At 39.6% G+C, this 21,491-nt stretch overlaps 1 protein-coding gene across 1 annotated transcript in view; it reads right to left on the bottom strand.

The window, feature by feature from the left end:
• The window catches only part of NAV2 (neuron navigator 2), a 208,929-nt gene that overhangs the window by 22,730 nt on the left and 164,708 nt on the right, over positions 1 to 21,491 (bottom strand). Inside the window, exons 16-23 of the mRNA XM_005427370.3 lie at positions 19,780 to 20,247; positions 18,725 to 18,790; positions 17,465 to 17,509; positions 14,874 to 15,034; positions 11,257 to 11,445; positions 4,362 to 4,414; positions 3,093 to 3,116; positions 2,909 to 2,983 (exon numbers count right to left, since the gene is read on the bottom strand). Coding sequence (XP_005427427.1) covers positions 2,909 to 2,983; positions 3,093 to 3,116; positions 4,362 to 4,414; positions 11,257 to 11,445; positions 14,874 to 15,034; positions 17,465 to 17,509; positions 18,725 to 18,790; positions 19,780 to 20,247 — 1,081 coding nt within the window. The remainder of the gene's footprint in view (positions 1 to 2,908; positions 2,984 to 3,092; positions 3,117 to 4,361; positions 4,415 to 11,256; positions 11,446 to 14,873; positions 15,035 to 17,464; positions 17,510 to 18,724; positions 18,791 to 19,779; positions 20,248 to 21,491) is intronic.

Below are 21,491 nucleotides of genomic sequence, written 5' to 3'. Positions count from 1 at the left end.
TTGGCCAATTACTCTCTTTTCTTTTCCCAAGGAAAGAAGAAAATGTACTTCCTGGGAAAAAGATTCTACATTCTTCTCCCAAGAAGCATGGAGAACACAGCGTCAGTTACATGAAAGACATCAGCTAGGAATTGAAAAGGACTGAGAAGCAAAAGGAAGGAAAAGTAGATTGGGAAGATGGAAAAGAATGTAAGAAACTGTATTTCTGCAGCCATGACATGGCACTGTTTTCTAGGTATTCATATGTATACATAACTGATCACAGGTGTATTTCAATACATATTTGTCTCATTAGCCATAATAATCTACACTAACCATTAAAAATAGCTTCATTTATCTATTAAAAATAATTCTACATGCACAATGACAAGTAAAATGGTGAAATCTTTCCAAGCAGAAAAAGATAGTTTCTCACCTAAAAAATACAGCATAGCAAAACCATTCACAGACTCATTCAGCAGCAGCACACAGTTGACTTATCCTAAATAACTGTTCTCACATTCACAATGAAAACAAACATGAGCAGTACAATAACATGGGGATGTGCAGCTCTCATTCCCATCAGCCCCTATGAAAATAAGAAGAGCTGAGACTGTGAGAAAATGGCAAAAAGTAATTCAAAACCTAACACTACACACGTAGGAAAATCTAAATATTTATTTTAAAAACACAGAGTGCACAGCTTCTGTTGGGGAGGATGAACAGGGAACAACAAAGCTGATATTCAGGGATCCTCAGCAATACTTTTCAAAAGCAAAAAATAAATGGGCAAGCAGCAGTGCATGGATTAGTAACAGACACAAACCCTTAATGGTTTGACCTGAGCCTTAAAAACCAGTTGCTCTTTCAAAACTGGATTTTGCAATTATTCCTATCTTGAAATCATTCAGTGAGCTAAGGAAAAAAATGTATCTTCATTTTCTATAGCTGGAGCAAAATGTTTTCAAATTCATGCCCTTGACAGCTTGACAAGCATCAACAACTGCAGTGTCTATGCAAGGACATTCAGGAAAAAACCTGTAAACTGAAGAGATTAACTTGAATTGTTCAAGTTTTAATTGCCTTTTTAAAATGGAATCCTGTCTAAAGGAAATGTCCAAGTGTCTTAGAACTAACAGCATTTATTAGTCTCAATCTTTTTGGGAACAGACCTTGCCTTTTACATGGAAAAAGGATGTTCTTTGGAAAGAGGTGACTAAAGATTGTAATTTAATACTGGGACAATTATAGCAACATCTCTGTTGCCAATTTATGAACAGATCAGGGGCAGGCTCAAGTCTAAGAAGTTTAAATAGCATGAATAAAACACTGTAAAATTTTAGCAAAGTGAACTAAGCAAAAATGGAATATTATCAAAATAATAAATTATATGCTTTGTTGGTTTTGGGGTTTTTTTTGGTTTTTTGAGAAAAGCCCACAAGAAAAACCCACAAAAACCCAAATGACCCAATCTAAACAAAAACATACAGGAGTGTACACTAAAAACTGTTCTCCATAAAGAGAGTGGTAGTAACCACACAGAAATTCTTGGGCAGATGAAGAGCAGCTGGGCCAGGCAGTGAGCAGCCTGTGCTGAGCACCAGCCCAGTGACCCTGAACTGTGGGAAGGAGAATGCAATAAAGCCAAGGCAGAGCCAAATGAGCTGCTCAGCTGACAAGCTCTTTGTTTGAAGGACACATGCTGGGTTATTTAACAACATCATTAAAAACCTATGCAAGAGAACCTGGTCCTGCTTTCCCACAAGTAAAAGAATCTTCTGGGGGAAAAGCAATTCCTGTATCCATCCCCTTTGTATTTGAAAGGCAAATACAAGATTTAACTTTAGAAAGATGTGTAAACTGTTTTCTTTTCCTCTTGGGACAGTAACTAAGCGGTTTCATTCAGCCAAAGCCCTTTTATTTAACTTCTCTGTAATAACTGTGTTCTTAGTTTCTAGCCCCATTTTCAAGCTGGATGAAGCACTGTGATGCCTGAAGTGGACAGCACAGATTTCCCCTTGAATCTTTCCTGTGATACTGCTCAGGTGAACCTGTCCTTTCCTATCCCAAGCTTTGCACTCCTCCAGTTCCCAGAGCTGATGGACAGGGAAGTCCCCTTCAAGCAGCACAGCTTCTGATGTTTATTCATTCCCATAAACCAGGATGTCAGGATGATCTGATCTGCTATTCATCTCCAGCTTATTTACTCTAGAACTGCTTATTTTCCTTGCAAGCTTCTGTGTTACAGATTCCTGCTATCTGCGACTACAGCACAGAATACACAAACAAACTTGCTCAGGGTCATACAGTATTGCTTCAATACCCCCTGGATTCCAAGTATTTTTTTCCCCTGAGTGTCTTAAGTTACTCATCCCTCAAATTCCTGAAAGGAACAAGCAGAAGTATTGTCTACACTGACAAAAAGTCAGGTATCTCAGTTCTTCAGGCTTAACTTTAGATCAGTTTCCAGAGCCCCTTATGCCAGTATTATTTATCATGATACATCTTTATGCAACAGAGAAACATAATGCATTTCAGTCCAAGTTTCTATTAACTTTTATTCCTACCAGTTATAATCTTTATCTGTATCTCATCCCACCCAAAAGTCAAAGCAAGACACTGTTTTTAAAAAAAAGACCCTGTCCTCAATGATCTTCTCAGGACCTTAAGATGGCTTACACAGGTACAAATCCAAATTATTATTATAATAACTCAGTTTTTAAGGAAAGGTGTAAGATAATTTAGTAGGGCAAAAGTTGCTATTTTTGGACATGTCCCACACACGCGTGCAGTTATTTCTTTGAACACATCAGTAATACAAACTGAATGTTATGCACATGAAATTTTTTTGTCACTTAAAAGAACCTGGGTGGTAATTGTTGCATTAAATGCATTCCAGGTTAATGTTTGCCCTCAGAGCTGTACTCACATTAGCAGTCAGCTGAGTTGTCAGAGCTGACACTTTTTCTTGGGATGCATCCAATTCTCTCCGCAGCTTGCGAATCTGAGGGTTTCAAGAGAGCACTTTAGTGCATCACAGCAAGGAGAAATAAAACAGCAGGACAGACAATGCACAGTGGCATTTATGCTTGTCAAAGAGGATGTGCTCTTACCTCTGACTGGCACTTCTCTTCAGGCTGTAAAATAAAAGGAAGTATGTGAGGATATTACAACATAACCGGCCTGACACATTTATGCAAATTTTCTTTTTGTATTTCAAGAACTCTAATATGAATTCCCAAAGTTGGATTTCCTCATCCATATTCAGTCTAATTTAATCTCCTAATTGATTTACTCTCAAGGAAAAAGAAAATAGGCTGCTGGAGGTACTTCCTTCTGCAGGAAGGAATTTGGGCTCCACCTCAGCCTGCTGACCAGGGCACCTCTGATGTCAGTCATGGAAGTGTGAAGAAGTCCTGGCTCTGTCCACAAGGGACTGCAGGAAGCTCTGAAGAACCAGGACTGCCACAGAACTTGGCTGATCCTAGGCAATTTCCTTCATCCCACACTCAGCTCTCCATAAGAAGGAGGTTGCATTTTTGCATTCTAAAGTGATGTGAAAAAAACCATTAAAAATTCCTCCCACTTGGGTGCTGCCAAGGCACTGTGGCAATGAAAAAGTGAGGACACACAGCCAGCTGTGAGGATGCCAAGTGGATGCCACTGTGGTCAGCATGATAGAATTGTGGCTGCTATGGCCTGTTTCTAACCACAGTTATCAGCTAAGGACAACTATGGGGTAGGAAGTCACACACTCTACTGTTTCTAAGAAAACATGCCCACTTCCAGCCACCAGGAAAATTACACCCATCCAAACACACTATTGGGGCCCCTTGTACCCAGGAACCTGAAGCTCTGAGTGCTCCCCTGCTACTTTCAAACTCCAGCAAGCCTCATTTTAGGATCAGATAACCAAAATGAATACATACTTGTGGAGAAAATGTTACTGGCACAGTGACTAAATTACCTTTCTTTAGAATTATTAATATTTGTGCATTGAAAAGTGAACTTCTTTAGTAGTAAATCATTAATATAAGGATGGGATGACTTTATTCAGCAAATTTTGGGATGCTATAAAGAACAAAGCTGAAATCTCCTCATATCTACTGAGGTACTTTGCAGCAAAACCTACTTAGCATGGCATAAAATACAGACTCAAAAAATCAATGGCTGCTTTTAGGCCACTGAAGTCTGTGTTTAATGTGCTAAATATCCACAGGCATCTTCAAGAACATAAACATTCCTTTCCTAACTAGTATTCAGAAAACAATTAAATGAAAACTGCTTTTTTCCTGCTCCTTGAATGGCAAAACTAGCACAGCAATACCAGGCAATTCAATAATTTTGATGAATAAATATACACTTCATTTCATTATACTCACTGTAGAATAAATAGACGATGTACTGGACACCAAAGAGAGAGAAGAACCATGCACTAAGGAAAGAAAATAAACACAATGAATTTAAGAGCACTAACCACAGGGTGGAATCATCATCATCCACTGTAAACCACCAATGTGCTGTAGAAATACTTTCACAAATTTCATCATCCATCATAAACTTAATTATATTATTGTACCAATAATGTACGGTTTGAAGCATGCATTGCCAGCTGATGCAATCCATAACCTTGGATTTGGTAAAGCTGTTTTAAAATTCTCATAATACTTGTTGTTTTGGGAAAATTAGGTGTGGCCAAGAAAGTTTGCAAAAGTTTTGATGAAGGTCTGTTCAGAGATAAGTATTTCTCTGGATAGTTTATATGAAAATTCTTGCAAAAGGACTTACTCAAGATTAAAAAAAAAAACCAAGAAATGCAGAAGGGATTACAAAATTAAATCTAAGTATTTAATCTTCAGTTTTAGGTGAGATTGAGGTTAGTTTGTTTTTTTTTTTAAGCAACAGACCAAGATGGGAATGTCCTGAGGAAACCACAACACCCAGCTCCAGTGTGTAACCAGATGCTCCAGGAGAAGACATGGAGGACCCAAGGAAAAAAAAAAAACATTGTCTAATTTCGGGGCTGTGAATTCTCCTCTAAATGCAGCTGAATCTTCCTTCTGCTGACTTAAGGGAGCTGCATTAGTGCATCAATGAGCCCAACGTTCCTTTTCCCTGCAGGGTTTCTTGGTGCTTCTTTAAAGCAAGGACATTTTTTAAACAAGGCAAAGTTTGTTCTCTCAAAAAAAATTAACAGTGAAAACATAGCTACAAAACTTTCTGGCAAAGGATTAGATTCAAGCAATTTTTGCATTTAAATTCAATAAAGGACATACATATACACTTATGACCTAGATGATCTTCAGAGGTTCCTTCCAACCCTAACTATTCTGTGATTCTCATGGTTGTTACCATCCTGATGCCTGTTACATCAGGATTTACATATAAATACTGCATCATTTCATTCTTTATTACACTACTGGAAAAAAGTACCTGAAGTTATTCTTTCTGCTGCTGAAACATGCAAAATTACTTTTCCCTTATTTTTATTTTTAGAAACATATAGTACTGAACTGAAACTTTCATTCAAAATTCAGGTAACTGAACACAAATCACGTGAAATAGCATAAAATCATTTTTTCTTTCTTCTAAGTCCTCCAGCAAAAAAAAAAAAATTAGAAAAGTTGCCATTTAGCTTTAATTACCTAGAGCAATTCTACATTCGTAATAAATGGGTTCTGCTTTCCCACTGACATTATATCCTAAGGCAATACTGGAAAGAGAAGTAAACAAAGTCTAAGTTGGCTTCTGAAGGAATTTAAGATAATTTAGAAAACCCACAAGAAAGTAAAAAAACACCCTCACATCCATTTGCTTTCTCTGGGTAATCATATTTTCAATTAAAATGATCTTTCTAGTTACGCATTAAGGACTATCCTGCACTAAGAACATAAAATGAGTGGTGTGAGTCAGAGCCAGGCTCTGTCTAATGGTGTGCTCCAGCCCTGGCTGCAACCACAGCCCATGTTTACTGAAAAGAATGAAAAGAGGAGACAGATACACAGTGATTACTCCCCAGGTACATCTTTGCACCTTCTGGGAATCAGCAGAGATGGAAATTCCAGGGGTGGAAACTGCAGTCAGATCATTATTTTGGCTGCTGTGACCTGTCTACCATTAACTCCCTTAACTGCTACTGAATCCACTGACACAATTTGTCTGTAACAAAAAATTCTCTTGCGTTCAGAAATGTAATTCTTTGCAGTTGTTTTAGACCTGCTACTGAATTAGTAAGTTCCTTGAGTGCCTCCATGCCATTGTGCTGATAGAAGGATGACTGATCTCTTCATAACAAACAAAAATTCAATACACATTGCTTCAACCATCACTTTCCACGCTGAAGACTTCTATTTTAACTTTATATCACAGATGTTTTGCGCTTAAGATCTCCTTCTCACTTTTCTTTACTTGCATTTTCCCCTTAAGATTTTCAAGATGGAAAGTCCAAAGTGAGGCAATATTGCACACAGCCACAAATGGACCCACAGAGGGAATATCATATTATTTTCTGGTCTGCCTCCCTATGTTCTTCCTTGTTGAATTTTTTTCCTAATAGAGATATAACCAAAAAAGAGCCCTACCAATTGGCCAGAGAGGAAACAGAAACTTTATCATGGACTTGGTCAGACACAACATAGATGTGCAATTTTTAAGATCACATTGGGACTTCAATACAGGAGAAAAGATGCGAAATAAGAAAAAAAGGGAAAGAACATGTAATTCTGGGAATCCTGCTCCTGCCTTGTGAAACACCAGCATCACAGAGAATCGTAGATTTATTTAGGTTGGAAAAGACCTCTAAGATTAAGCCAGCACTGCCAAGGCCATCAGCAAACCATGTCCCTAAGAACCACATAGACACAGCTCTTCAATTCCCCCAGGAATGGGGACTCACCTCCATCACCTGAATGTTACAGGTTTCAGATTTCAGATTTCAAGGACAACTAATTACTGTTACTAATTTCAGATTTCTCATTTCAAGGACAACTAAGGAGTTAATATACTTGTGCAATTTCTTTTTAAAGGATCCGCAGATGGCTACTTGAAGGCTATTTAATTAGGAGCCTGAAGGCAGTGATGCTCTTGATGCAATTCCTGTTTCTTGCAGCCAGCATGCATCTGCATGCAGCCCACAAACCCAAATTGGTCTGGAGCTATTATTTTAAAGCACTGTAAATGCACAGGCAAGCATGTATCATTTTTAATGCTAGAAAAGAAAGGCTCTAGCCCAGAGAGCAGAAAGAAAAACTGGTATCGCAGTCAGTAGCACAGAAAGGAATAACAATTTATATTCCAATGATAAAGAATTTCACTTTTTTTCTCTTAGAGGCTGAAGTATCAGGGTGGAGCCAGTGGCAGCCCAGCTCCTGGGGAAGACTGTTGGTTGGAAGAGTGGGGAAACTGGAGAGCCAAGAGACCACTCAGTTTTTATGCTGTGTTTTTTCCCCATGAAGTTTTGGCAAGTTTGGAGGCTGTTCCTGCTGGCCCTGTCTGTCACAAGAGTTAACTGCAAGGCTGACCAACCTCCCCACCTACATGCTGTGCTGTGAGAGAACATGACTGTACTTCATACCCAGAGACAAGAGAAGAAAAGGCTTTAAAGAATAAATCCTGGCCCTGCTTTGAGGTTAATGAGAAACAAATGCCTTGTAATACTATGTGCTAGGAAATAATTAAGAAGTAGGTTGGTAAGCTTCATTTTAGACCTGGATTTGCTTCATTGACACTGGATGATTGTATAAAATCAATTTGTTCATTAACCGCAAATTTAAATTTCTATAATACTTTTAAATCTATTCTCTCAAGGTGAAGACAAACCTCTGCTACATTCAGAAACACTTAACCACTCAGAGCCTGAGAAATAAGCAGGAGCTAGTAAGCAGGTTAGCTTAGTAGTAAGCCTTCTCTACAGCCAGGGAAATGATGGAAGACCTTTCTCCTGAAGACAAAAATACAGAGACTACACCTAAACATTCAATCCATATGGTAAAATATTATTATCCTTTTAGGTGTGAAAAATTGAGGAAAATCTGAAAGGGATCTTCAGCATGTCCCCTGTAGGGTCGGATTCCTTCCTCAGATACAAAAGTGGTATTTTCCAATCACTTTCAAGTCCATAACTTAGTGGATATTTCTTGGACTTCATTTTTATTACTTTTTTCAAATGAATAAGAAGCACTTCATAGAACATTTCACCTAAGTGTTTTCAGGTTTTCATTTTCTTCTTTTTTTTTAATGGTTTGTCTTCAAACATGCAATACTTACTAAATGCTTATCCAAACCAGGCTCTCTGCTGGACAAGAATTTCTGAACTACAAGAGAGAGTTAAACCTCCAACGTGCCAAAATGCACTTGCTGCAATCTTAAGCACAGTTAAAAGACTACGGCTACAATTTTTTGGAGGATGTCTTCAATAAAACCCAAGTAAATTTTGCTGCAGTAGCTCTTCTGGTAAATCAGGGAAGTGTAACACAGATACAGTGACTCAAATTCCTTTCCAGATTATACTGACTGACTGAGCATTTGGCAGCCTTTGACTGTTTCTGATCATTCAGCTTTCTGAGAGCAAACAAAGGTTAATTCCTGCAATGACCCAGCTTTTAGCACTACAGCGTTATTCTAATAATTTTCAACCCCTAATAAAAATCCTTAGCCACAGACCTCTAAAATACAATAAAATGTACTGAAGTTAATTCGATAACCAGTTAATTAATTAATTATTTTTTCCAGAGACATATCCAATACATATTCCCTACCTCCTCCAATGCCAAAAAACCATATGGGATAACCAGAATCTCCAGGAAGGTACTTTGCAGCTCTCAAAGGTTTCTGCAAGCACTGAAGTATGGCCCCCATGCAGGCCTGGTTCTTGGGGAGCAACAACCACGTGGCACTGGTATTAAACAGTGCTGAGTAAGTGCAGGTCTCCAGAAGCAGAGGAAAGAGCCACCAAAGGCTTGTGTGGCCTCTAAAGCACAACCAAGCTCCTCCCAACCCTTGCCAGAATGGAGATTTAAGACTCAAAGAGTTAATGCTGAAAATGTTTCCTATGAACTCCTCCATGCTTGACTTTTCAAAGTGCAGTGCTTGAGGATTTTAATGTGTGCTCACAGCCACTCCTCCTACAGCTACAAGGATGCCTGATCAGGGGCGACCAAACTAAATATTCATTTCTAGGTAAATGCTTTTTATTGTATTTACATGGGTTCTTTTTATCAGGTGTGGTTACATATTTGAAAAGATGATGAAGCACTAAATAGACAAGCCTAGATGTTTCAAAGAACTACTCAATTCCCTTTGGAATATCTGTTGTATTGAGCCAGGACATTCAGCAGAAATGAAAAGCAAAGGCTATTTGAGTACAGTTTAAATACTGGAAAAATTACTGGGATAAAAACAGTCCAACTGATATCACTTATCTATACTATAAGCAGAAATGTGGAAGTGCAAGTTCAGAATACCCCTATTGAAGAAACACTTATGTGCTGACTTGAAATAGTCATTCTGAGAGCACAAAACATGAAGCACAGGATACGTTTAAGCCATTTCTTGAACAGTCAGGGTCTAAGTACAACACTTATTTCCTATGTCTGACCAACACAATCACTGCATAAACATAATATTCTCTATCATCCTTCACATTCTGTCTCTGTGACCAGTGACAGGACCCAAGGGAATGTCCTGAAGTTGTGTCAGGGGAGGTTCAGGTTGGATATCAGGAGAAGGCTCTTCACCCAAAGGGTGACTGGGCACTGAATGGGCTCCCCAGGGAAGCAGTCACAGCAGAAAGGCTGGCAGAGTTTAAGGAGTGTTTGGACAACACTCTCGGGCACATGGGGTGATTGTTGGGGTGCCCTGGGCAGGGCCAGGAGCTGGATTTGATGATCCCAGTGGGTCTCTTCCAACACTGATTCTACAATCAGAACAACCACAAACAGGACTATGGTTTTAGCCAACACTGAGACATCCACACTGAGAAAGCTGTGTTTGAACAGAGAAGTGCCCAGTTCCTGTGCAAAGGCCACCCTTTGCCTTGGGAGTTCTGGACACTGAGAATTTTAGACTTTCTGTGTTGACAGACTCTGACTCCCAGGAGAGCACTGTATTTGACCTGAGGCCATGGAAAAGGCTTCCAAAATTGATTGATAGCACTGGGATTACAGGTGTGTGGTTGATTAGAAGTGTGTAATATCATAGGGTGGGAAAACTTGGAGTTTGGGGTTTTAGAATATAGTTATATACATATAAACTAAGATGGAAGTTTTAGGGCAGAGGCTGGTCCTTGTTCTTTACCTTCTTATTCCTTCCTCTTCCTGGGTTTGAGTGGTATTTTGTAATTGCACAGAAAAGTCCACATTGTGGACTTCGAGTGATTAGTTATTGGGTTAAAAATGAAAATATTTTAGGTGTCTTTTCTTAATTGGATAGTTTAGTCTTAAAAGACCTTGTATAGAAGGACAGCCATTTTGTAGCTTGTTAGAATGCTGTAGCACTCACAACTTTCGGGTTTTTGTGGTTGAGATGACCCCCAAGGTATTAGAAAGTCTTTTGTTTTCTTAGCCTTGCAACCAAAGAAGTCGAGATTTGTTGGTTTTGTTTTTCAAGGTTGTTTTTTTTTCCTTATCTATTCCATTCCTTCTCTGACCTGCTGAGGTCTGACCAGTAGGTTGGGTTGTGGCACAGTGCCTGCCCTTGGGGTGGTGTTAGCTTTTTATACTAAGAACTACGTATACTTAATTTACAATAATTTTCTAATATCTATCACCTATGTTAGACTATGTGTCTCTACTTTAAACCAATCAAAAAGTGTCATCATCACAGCAGAAGACAGAGGACAAGAAGAAGGAGAAGAAGGACAGGACATGCCTAGATTTCTCCATCTTGCCTCTTGAACCCCCATTCTAAAGCCCCAAAATTCTACTTTTTCACCCTGTGAAAAACTAACTATCATTCTACTCAAACCGTTGTAGCTTGTAAATCTTCACACAAAGTCGGTAATTTTTTTCATGGACTAAAAGTGAAGGCACAGGTGTCTTTGACTCCGTGCCAAGGTTTTTGAGCTCTTTGCCAGGGTCTCCAATCGCCCAGGGCAGCTAGAGGAACATCCTGGGTCTTGACAACAACTTGTAACACAGACAAGAAACAATAAACACCCGAGTGCGAACACGAAACACCGTCTGTAGCGCCTCAACCGCGACCTTGGCAGAAGAAGAAGAAGAAGAAGAAGCCAAACCCCGGCCCCTGTGAGCACGCCCAGCCCCAGGGGCCCGTACTGACCCTCCTCGAAGCCGTCGCGGAAGGAGCCGGAGCGGCTCATGGTGCGGCTCTTGTCGTCCAGGGACACGGAGCTGTTGCGGAGGCGCGTGTCGCTGTAGGGCTCGTAGGGGCCGTCGGCGTTGGACAGGCTGTGCGTGCGCAGCATGCTGGGGTTGGACAGGCTCATCTGCGCCGCGCTCGTGGGGCTCGCTGCAAAGCATGACACAAACACACGCGTTGCACACATTGTTGGGGTGGTTTGCAGGCAGTCCCACATGGGAAAGGATGAGAGTCTTGACAAATCTTGACTCCATGTTTCAGAAGGCTGACTTTATTATTTTATGATATATATTATATGAAAAGAAAATTATATACTAAAACTATACTAAAAGAGTAGAAGAAAGGATTTCATCAGAAGGCTTGAAAGGAATGGAAAAGAATGATAATAAAATCTTGTGACTGACCAGACAGTCCGAGACAGCTGGACCGTGATTGGCCATTAATTAGAAACAACCACATGAGACCAATCAAAGATGTGTTTTGCGGAGATAAACAAAACTCCACAACTTTGTGAAAGCTGTAAAGCCGGTATGTTTATTTATTACAGCGCTGGACGCATGTGGAAATTACTTTCTTTAAAAGACATGCGTACTTCTGGGGACTTCAGGTCTTTTCTTATCTTCTCAAATACATATGCATACAATTTCACAATAGGTTCATTCATATTAATTTTTACGAATTTCGTGTGACATTTGCTGCTAATTCTTCTTTATTACAAAGAATTTCTAGGTCAGGTTGACCTGCTCTTACAACAGTCTCTGTCTCTCTTTATCACTCTTTGTCTCTCTCTCCCTTATCTCTGTCTTTCACTGAAGCAGTTTCTCTGAGCTTAGGCTTTTGCAATCAGGCTAAATAGCTATGTTTTCAAATTATAGACTCAACTCAAAGATGTACATTCCACTTAAATCAAAATGGATTTCTACTCTGGAGAATTTCTACTCTGTCTCAGATGCACCTGTTACATTCCACAGCAGCAGATAATTATTGTTTACATTTTGTTCCTGAGGCCTCTCAGCTTCTCAGGAGAAAAATCCTGGCAAAGGGATTTTTCAGAAAATATCATGACTTGTCACCGTCACACTATGTAAAAAACCCCTTTGCCAGGATTTCTTCTCCTGGGAAGATGAGAAGCCTCAGCTTCTCCATGTTTTGCCTGCTCTGGAATGTGGGCTGGAGATTGTTTAGCCAAACATGTGAATTGTTTTTAATTAATGGCCAATCATGGTCCAGCTGTGTCAGACTCTCTGAGTCAGTCACAAGCTTTTATTATTCATTCTTGTTAAACCTTCTGATGTATCCTTTCTCTTTCTTTAGTATAGTTTTTGTATAGCATTCTTTAATAGAACACAGTGTCATAAAATAATGAATCAGCCTTCTGAGAACATGGGAGTCAAATTCTCATCTCTTCCCTCGTCCTGGGGGCCCTCACAAACACCACACATGCCCTTAGTGCTGCCAGCACAGCCTTCCCTGCTCTCCTTTCGTCATCCTCCACCAGCAAAGGTTCTTCCCCCCCGCCCTCCGCTTTAAGACACAAATTTTTGGTATCATCTTCTCCAGGCTTCATTGGTTTTCAAGTAAGGGATATGCAAACTAGGCCAGTGCATGTGAAAACTCAAGTCAAATAAGGTCATTTTAAACACTGTCTGTGTGTCCCTAATTCCACAAACAAGCTGAGTCACCTCACCAACACTTCCCAGGCATGGGAGAATGAAAGAAAATTATCTTGTCATTACTAATTAATTAATTAGTTAATGAATTAATTCATTAATTTGTTAATTAATTAATTCATCATTTAATTTGGAACTGTTCTTCCATAAAAATTGTAGTATTTTGTCTATATAGAGCAGGACTTAACCTTCTTCAAAGCCTTCAAGTTCAAAGAAAATGACATTTTTCTATGTATTTTAGTCACAAATATAAAGAGCTTGTACAGTTCAGCTGTAGAGTTCAGAACTTTCAGCTATGATGTCCTGAGAACTGTAAAATACTAATTTTGCCTTAAAAGCCAATATTCTTCCAGTCAGTGTTTAGAGTGCAAAAGTACTGCAATCTCACATTTCTCAAAAGAGCTTTTGTGCTAAAATTATACCTGCTGTTTACTAAGAATTAGTTCATTTGTGGGTAAAAAAAGAGAACAAAATCATTGTTCATCTGGTTCCTCTTGGTGTGATGTCATTGCCTGTTTCTATATAGACCATCAACTGATACTGACTATTGTAGAAAACAGGATAATTCAGTTCACAGGTGCTTGAATTTCATATCATCATTTGCTCTTCAATTAAATCCAATGACCTTTCTTAACTCCAATATCTCTAAGCTTTCATCTGAAAAACATAGGAAAACATACTTTCTTTTTTTCTTTTTTTTTTTTTTTTTTGGTGCTCATTGCAGTTTGTGGCCAAAGAGCTTTTGAAGCTAACACAAATAATCTCCAACATTGTACATAAAGAGTTAAGTTTCTGGGCTTATGACAACACTTTTTTGGTTATTTTTTTTTAATTTCATGAACTTTCCTGACAGTTTGCTAGCGGTTGGAAATGTAACCACGCTGTGTGTATATTCAGCTGAAATTTTGCAAAGTGTCAGTTTATTTAAAGCCACTTATTGAATGTGTTTCTTTCCAGAACACTCAAGGAAAGGCTCTAGAATGTCATTACTGCAACTCAAAACTACACTAGAAATAAGTGACTGTGCAATCTGCTCCAAATCCCCACAAGAAGTTCACAAGTGCAAGCTTAACTATTTTGCACATAATTATTATCTATAAATTAGTTACTATAAACAATATATTTATTTTAAAGAATAATATCAATTATTATGGAGGGGCTTTTCAAAGTCATAAACAAACAGGCATTTTCTTTCCAAATGTCACTTCAAGATGAAATTTACAAACCTGAAGAAACTGCAAAGCGACGAAGTCATATTTAAGCAGCCCAACAGAGATGAGCACCACTAGCACTTTAAATCAGGATATTTCAACTGCTGATACAGTCAACTAGAACCTGCAATGCCTCATGGATCCTGCCAATCAGCATTTATTGTTTCCTTAATATAAAATGTGTCTACCAAAGAAATTAAGTGAAGGAATGGCAGTTTTTCTGACTTGAAACTCCCCTGACTTTTATATATTGCTTGATTGAGCTTTCTGCAATTTTCCAATGAGCCATTTGAAAAAGACAAAGATAAAATATCAAACTGATGAGATTGGCACACACACTAAGTAAAATGCTCGGATTTTAGAGAAGTATACATGTTGCAACGTCTGCAGGCAACATCATATGTCCTCTAAGCACCCCAATGTGTGATATCAAGCAACAGCTCTACTGAACATTTTATAAAGCTCACAATTTATATTAAGGAATCTGATTAGTCCCAGAGAATCAAAGTTACTGCAAGAATGGCACCTTTGGGCATAGGAGATAATAATGCTAATTAGTCACACTCATTTCAGTGAGAGTGCTTCCTCAGGCTCAATGTGGGCCTTGGAGCTGCTGAAAGAAAATTATCTAGTGCAACATGCTGTTTTCAGGACACACAATGCATTGCTGTGATTATTCAAACAGATAATTATTCACCAAGCTGTGAGAAGTTAAATCTGGTTCCAGAGGGTGATGTTATGCTGGATCCAGATGAAAATGGAGAATTGGCAGCAGTATCCTGCAGTCCTCCTGCTGAATGGGACCGGAGCCATTCCTTTGCATCCTCTTGACTACGGAGCTGGGAGGATGGAGTATACCTGCAAAAACAAACAGGTTTTTCACCATGAATTTTGAGATTTATCTGACTTTTTTGTTAAAACAACAACAACAACAAAAAAACAACCATGAAATGTCACAAGGCTTGGGGTGGGAGAGAGAGAGAAAGAAAAAAGGAAGAATCCTCATATGAAATTAAAGGATTAAGTAATATAAACCAAATAGAATTCTGAATTAAGGAGCTGCTCCAAGCTCTTCCAACATGTTCCTGATTAATTTCACCTCTGTTTGGGGGGAAAAGACCAAACCACAAACTTCTTTCCAACAGCTTCAGGTGTAACCAAACCAGAGTGAACCAAAAGTTACAGGTAGAAGTTGCGCTGTGTAGCAATGTAGGATAAAATGCAGTGTGTGCTACATCATATGATTTAAAAATAAAACTATAACTTGGAAAACCTTTCCCTAAGTTATGCCAAAATTCTAACATTATTTAAATACTTTGGTACATCAATAGCCTTGGCTGACTTTTTGTGATATTATAACCAAATTCAAGTCAACAAAGCCATTATCAGGATTTTTTTTTAAGCTGTGACCTAATATTTCATATTCTAGAGACATCCATATAAGGCCTGTGGAGGTGTATCCCATTTAGTTCAAAACCAACAGCATTGAAACACCATAAAGGAGACTATGTTTAGACTTTTCTGAAGGCAATAAAAATAGCAGAAACGTGGTCTATGCCAACATCAGTGGCAAAAAAACCCCGGCTTCAGCTTAGGTTTCATTTATTGTGTCCATGTGTGAAAAATAGCTATGTCAGGACAGTGACATAGCTACGTGATAGCTACGTGATAGGGCACAGGTACCAACAGCCAGAGCTTCATGGAAACACTCCTCTGCTGATGGAATTCAGTGTCTGTCTTGGGCTATGCCATTGCCTTTGGACAAATATTTATGAGTTACTAGCTCTCCTTCCAAAACCGTAGAGCCTGTTATTTGCTGATATTATCTATGTAATTAATTTGATTCCCTTCAAATAAATGCCCTACAGTAAGATATCACTTATTAAGATTATTCTAAATCAGTGGGAACACTGCAATAATTTAAAAAGTCAATCTGCTTTCAGAAAATACATTCATTCTTCTGCTTATGCCTCAACACTTCAGCAGCAATCCCTGAGAATCCGTATCTCTTAAACTGCATATAAATCAGTTTATTTAGAAAGGGGCTTCAAACAGTCATTTTACCTTAACATGCTACAGGTTTATTTTTATTGTCAGCATTAATACCTACCTCTTCAGCACTCAAATGTTTTGGTCTTAGAAGAGAGTATTTATTAGAGACACAGTTGAGGACCATAGAAACATTAAAACAAATTGCCATTTTAAGAAAGGCTTTTAGTACTCAGCTTTATGGGACAAGGCTGCTCTGAAGAGCAAGATGCACAGAACAGAAAAAAATCACAGCTGCAGTTTCAAGGCAGTGATCCCAGACACTGCATTAAGCAATTCAGAGGCTGAATTTCCTAAATTGTCAGAGATACCTACTGTAAATTCTCTAACATGTAAAGCATTTAATTAACATAGCTAATAGTAATTTTGGCTAGAATTGCTTGTATCAATGGGAAAAGAAAGTATGTTATAAAAATCATTACCTCACAGATGTAAAAAATATGTGAGAAGACAACAGCTGAAAGTTTATTTGATTATTTTTTTTGTTATTTTCTACGAAAGTAGAGAATAAGGCATAGATTAAATAGAATATAGATTATAAAATATAGATTATGGTATTATGATGCAATTAAAAAAAATTAATATGTCCAATTTCATCCTGAAAGGTTTGGCGTGATCTTGTAAATTTTTTCTATTTATATCACAACACCAAGGTTCCCAAGGTTAAAAAAACTATTTCAGGTCATTCCATGTAATAGGCACAGAAACAACAAAATTACTGTTTTTAAATCAAGCTCAGGGATGGTTTGAGATGCTTTCCAGCAATTAAGCCAGCAAAAGCCACAGTTCTTGCTCAAGCAGTGATGCTACTGGATGAAAAAAGCTCAGTTGTCAATGGCCTTCTTTGAGGATTGAAAGAAAGGAAGAAGGAAATGAAGAAGAAAGGAAGAAGAAATAAAGGAAAAGGAAGAAAAAAGGAAGAAAAAGGCAAGAAAAAGGCAAGAAAAAGGCAAGAAAAAAGGAAGAAAAAGGAAGAAAAAGGAAGAAAAAGGAAGAAAAAGGAAGAAAAAGGAAGAAAAAAGGAAGAAAAATGAAAGAAAAAAGGAAGAAAAAAGGAAGAAAAAAGGAAGAAAAAAGGAAGAAAAAGGGAAGAAAAAAGGAAGGAAAAAAGGAAGAAAAAAGGAAGAGTATTGTTGCCACCTCTTGCAAACTGCGACCATCACCACCAGCCACAACAGAAACACAAAGCAAACTCCAAAGCCACCACAGATGATGTTAAACCATTGGAAACACCAATACCTGAGTCCCTTCTTAGGCAAAGTGTTCCTATCAAGATGTGGGTCGCTGTAGAAAAGTTAAAAGAAAAGAACTTCAGAGAAGAACAAAAGGGAAAGAATCAGATCAGGACGAAGGACGTACAAACATCTGCATCACCTTTTCAGAGAAAAAGGTGCTGGGGCCTCTCTACAGAAACATGCACAGACCTCCTCACCAGGTGGGGTTTGCACAAACATGCAGCTGCTACCATGCCAAGGAACCACATCTCTTCACAACCTCACTTCACTGTTTCTCCTACCCACAATGAACAAAAATGGCTCTTTAAACATCAAATGGGTGTTTAAAAATACACTTTTCAGCAGGCTATTGGTAAAACCTCATGGGAATATTCAAGTCCAAACCACCTTCCCATTATTTCTTTCAGCAGACACCCTTTAGGGAACGCACCTAATTACTGTAAAGAGGTATTGAGCCCAGACTGTTTAAATTTCCAAATCTTAGCCTAAGTTCCATTAGCAAAGTAAAATGGACTGATTAGTTGCCCAAAACTCAACTATTTCAGTTTATGTTTTTACAACTGATGAGCAGAGCCTGTTAATTTGTTTTTAAAGAAAATACCCCTGTGGTTAAGTAAATTAATTAAATGACAACCCTTATAGCTAAGTTACAGTATGGGACTGGGATAAAAATTACATCAGCGAGAAAAAGTGAGCTTGAATGTTTAGATTTGTGTCATCTTTTCCTAACTTTAACATTCATTTGTACAAGGATGACTGTAAAGCACCAAAGTACTTGGAAAACACTCATGAGCCAAGCTGCAGTAAGAGACTGACGACACTGAATGACACAGGGACTTCACAACAAAAGGGACAGGCCAGAAAGGCAGTGGGAAAAGCAGCATGCCAGAGGAATGCTGAAATGCTAGTGAGAGTTTAGATTCATAGAAAAAAAAAAAAAAAAAGGGCATGACTTTCAAATTGCCTTTGGCAAAGATATGAAGGGTGGGTTAAAATAGCCTCCCAAACCAAAGGACATTTCCAGAAATGAGAGCAACACCAAAAACATGCCAACTGTGCTGTATGCCACTCTCCAGATTGATTTGGGTGGGGAGATGGGTGTTTGCAGGGACTCTCACTGGCATGTCTTTGTGTCAGTTCACACCTGGATGATGAACACAACAGAGCACTCAACTGAGCAGTCTGGCACAAAACAATTTGCTTCACTGAGATGGGCAACAAAACCTGCAGCCTTGAGCATACTCCTGTCCTGAGACAGCATTACCTGTCCTGTCTCCTGGGCAAAGTATTTCGGCAGAATTTGGGGCTAGCAGCAGGGGAAGAAAGAGGGCTAGAAAGAGCAGTCCAACAAGACAGAAAACAAGAGAAGGAGTATTAGAATGAAAAGATGAAGGAACAAAAAGGAATTGTAATAAAACACAAACAGAACCCCAAACTGTCAGAACATTACATTCAGGTGCAATTTTCTCCATTGAGACGCAGCTACAAAAATCTTGCTGCCCGAACTCATCACTACACATCAGGTCATAGCTGATTTCCAGTGCTTGGAAGGGTTCTACTTTCATCTACAAGAGGTCCCTCAGAGACCACTGCAGAGTTCACCCTACTGTCAGCTCAGTGTGCCACCAATCCAGCTCTGATATTGGAAAAGCCCTGTTCCCTCCTTCCTGCTCAGCCTCCTCCCAGGTGCTACCCTCTGTCCATACAGGTACCAGTGAATCTCGTCCAACACAGAGCTGGGGAACTGATCAGTCTGAAATACAATCCAGCTGATTGTTTTTCACTTGGATCCAGCTTCCAATAGGATTCACTAAGCATTCACATGAATGCTTGTGCTGAAATATTGTCGTGAACAACTGGAGATAGGACAAGACAGCAGGGAGAGGATGAGAAGGGATCAAGTGACTATGGAGATGGGGACTTGTCTTTTGAGCATCACCTCCAGTTTGAAAGTCATCAAATTCTACAATCAAAAAGTTTAACAGGAAATGGTTGATTTTTCAAATCAAAATTGGAGGGTTTTTAAAAATACCATTATCAGCTCAATTAACAATAGATCTTTGGAAGGATCTGGTAGCACAAAAATGTTGTCACATTGGCTGCGACAGCAAAATAAAAACCTGTTCTGAACCCATCCTCCTGCTCTGAACTGGGCTCCTTTCTGGGAATACCTTATCTGTATGTTCTAGTCCTGGAGCTATCTGCACTGTCTGGTAAGAGGCATTACTTGATCTGTATCTGCAGCATTGGCTACTGCTGCCAGGACTTCATTCCCACTCAAGATACAAACACATGGAAACAAGAGAAAAACCCACCAACCTTTCAGACAACGTGGTCTTAACACTGTTGGTTCGGATGAAGGGAGTCAGAGAATCATCCTTGGAGGCTGGAATCAAGCCACTGGAGGAGTTGTGGCTCAGCCCACCTCCACTGCTCAGGGAGATGTCTATGGACTCGCAGCTGGTGTGAAGGCTGCTGACAGACTGGTATCCAATGCCATCCTTGCTAACTGCAGAAGAGCTACTGGCGTTGGTACCCCATGTCAAACTGTTGGAAGGAGCCGAGTGCGCAGAGCTGGGGCTGGAAGCCAGTGGAGACTGGTTGAGATCTGTGTTTTTACCATAGAGGGGACTGCTGCCCCCACTGCTCAGCACACCACTGCCAGATGGGGAGTCAAGGTTACCCTGCTGGTTCATGGTAGCATGAGGGTTGGAGATGACTACTGAGTTTTTCATATTTTCAGCTGTTGTGATGGGAACTTGTTTACTAGGCTTGCCACCAAAAAGTCTGTAAAAAAGAAGACAGCATGAAAAATACATAAAATGGAACAGTAAACACAAGGATATCTTATATTTCATCTTAGCTTCAGAAAACCAGTATTGAGTAAACGATCCTAGATTGTACATATGCAACTATACATTTATAATCTCCTTGTGTTCACTGTCCCTTTCAACAAAGCCCAGAGGAAATTACAACAGCTCCAAATCTATCTCAGGTGTGTCACCTTTGAATCATCAACCAATACTTCCACAAAGCTAAAATACAGCTTCACAGAACTAAGATACGACCACATCCTCTTCTGTTCCTTAAGGAAAAAGGACACCAGAGAAACAATCTGATGTATGGAATGCTAGAGATTGGAAGCTTGCTGACCAGGTAAATTCTGCACAAATCACCAGATGCTCTTCACAGAAGCAGCTTTTGCTGGGATGCAACACTGTGCTCATACCAAACGTAGGCTTGCTTCATTCCATGAGCCAAGCTGGCTGGGAATGGTATTTTTTAGTGGAGAATGTGATGTTACCTGATTTTTGGCACCTGGAATTGGCTAGTAAAAAGCTAGGTGAGTTCCAGAAGTCGAGGAGGGAGGGGATGGAGGAGGCTGACCGCAGCATCACTGCTGCCTGTGACGCAGCTCACTGCCAAGGAAGCAAAGACCCCAGTGCCCTCAAGAACAGTCAATGGGAAACTTATCAGACGTGCCCAAGTGCCTCAGTAGTAAACATGCCTCAGACTAAATTATCAATCATTCCAAAACTGATCTTCAAAGTTCGGAAGAAAGAGTATCTTCCACTCCAGCTTCAAACATCCATCCCAAAATCCTGCTTTTGTTTCTGCCTCTTGGCTCCTGTAACTACCTGTGGAACTTTAGTTTTCCTCACACATACCTGTACAGATTTGCTTTTTTATCATTCATTGTGGAGTACGATGGGTGAAACCTTTCAGAATAGAGGACTACAGCACTTACACACAAGTGTTCCTGAAGACTTAAGGGTGGGCATGCACCAGGCAGAACTTTCTCTGCTTTGGAGCATGCCCTGGTTGTTGGACACCTGGACACTAAGTCACTTTGTCCATCACTTCCCAGAAACACAGGCTGTGTTAGAGCTGGACACCTGCAGCACCTGGAGCAAGCCCAGTGCTGCCCAGCAGCAGTGTCCAGGCTGCACAGGTGCTTCCTGCAGCTCCAGTGCATGAAACACACCTGAGCTGGGCAGCTGCTGCTGCTACATACTTGCCACAAGGCAGCT

The sequence above is a fragment of the Geospiza fortis genome, unplaced genomic scaffold (assembly GCF_000277835.1).
Source record: "Geospiza fortis unplaced genomic scaffold, GeoFor_1.0 scaffold165, whole genome shotgun sequence".
NCBI classification, from domain to species: Eukaryota; Metazoa; Chordata; class Aves; order Passeriformes; family Thraupidae; genus Geospiza; species Geospiza fortis.
This window is presented reverse-complemented; position numbering and strand designations above follow the sequence as displayed.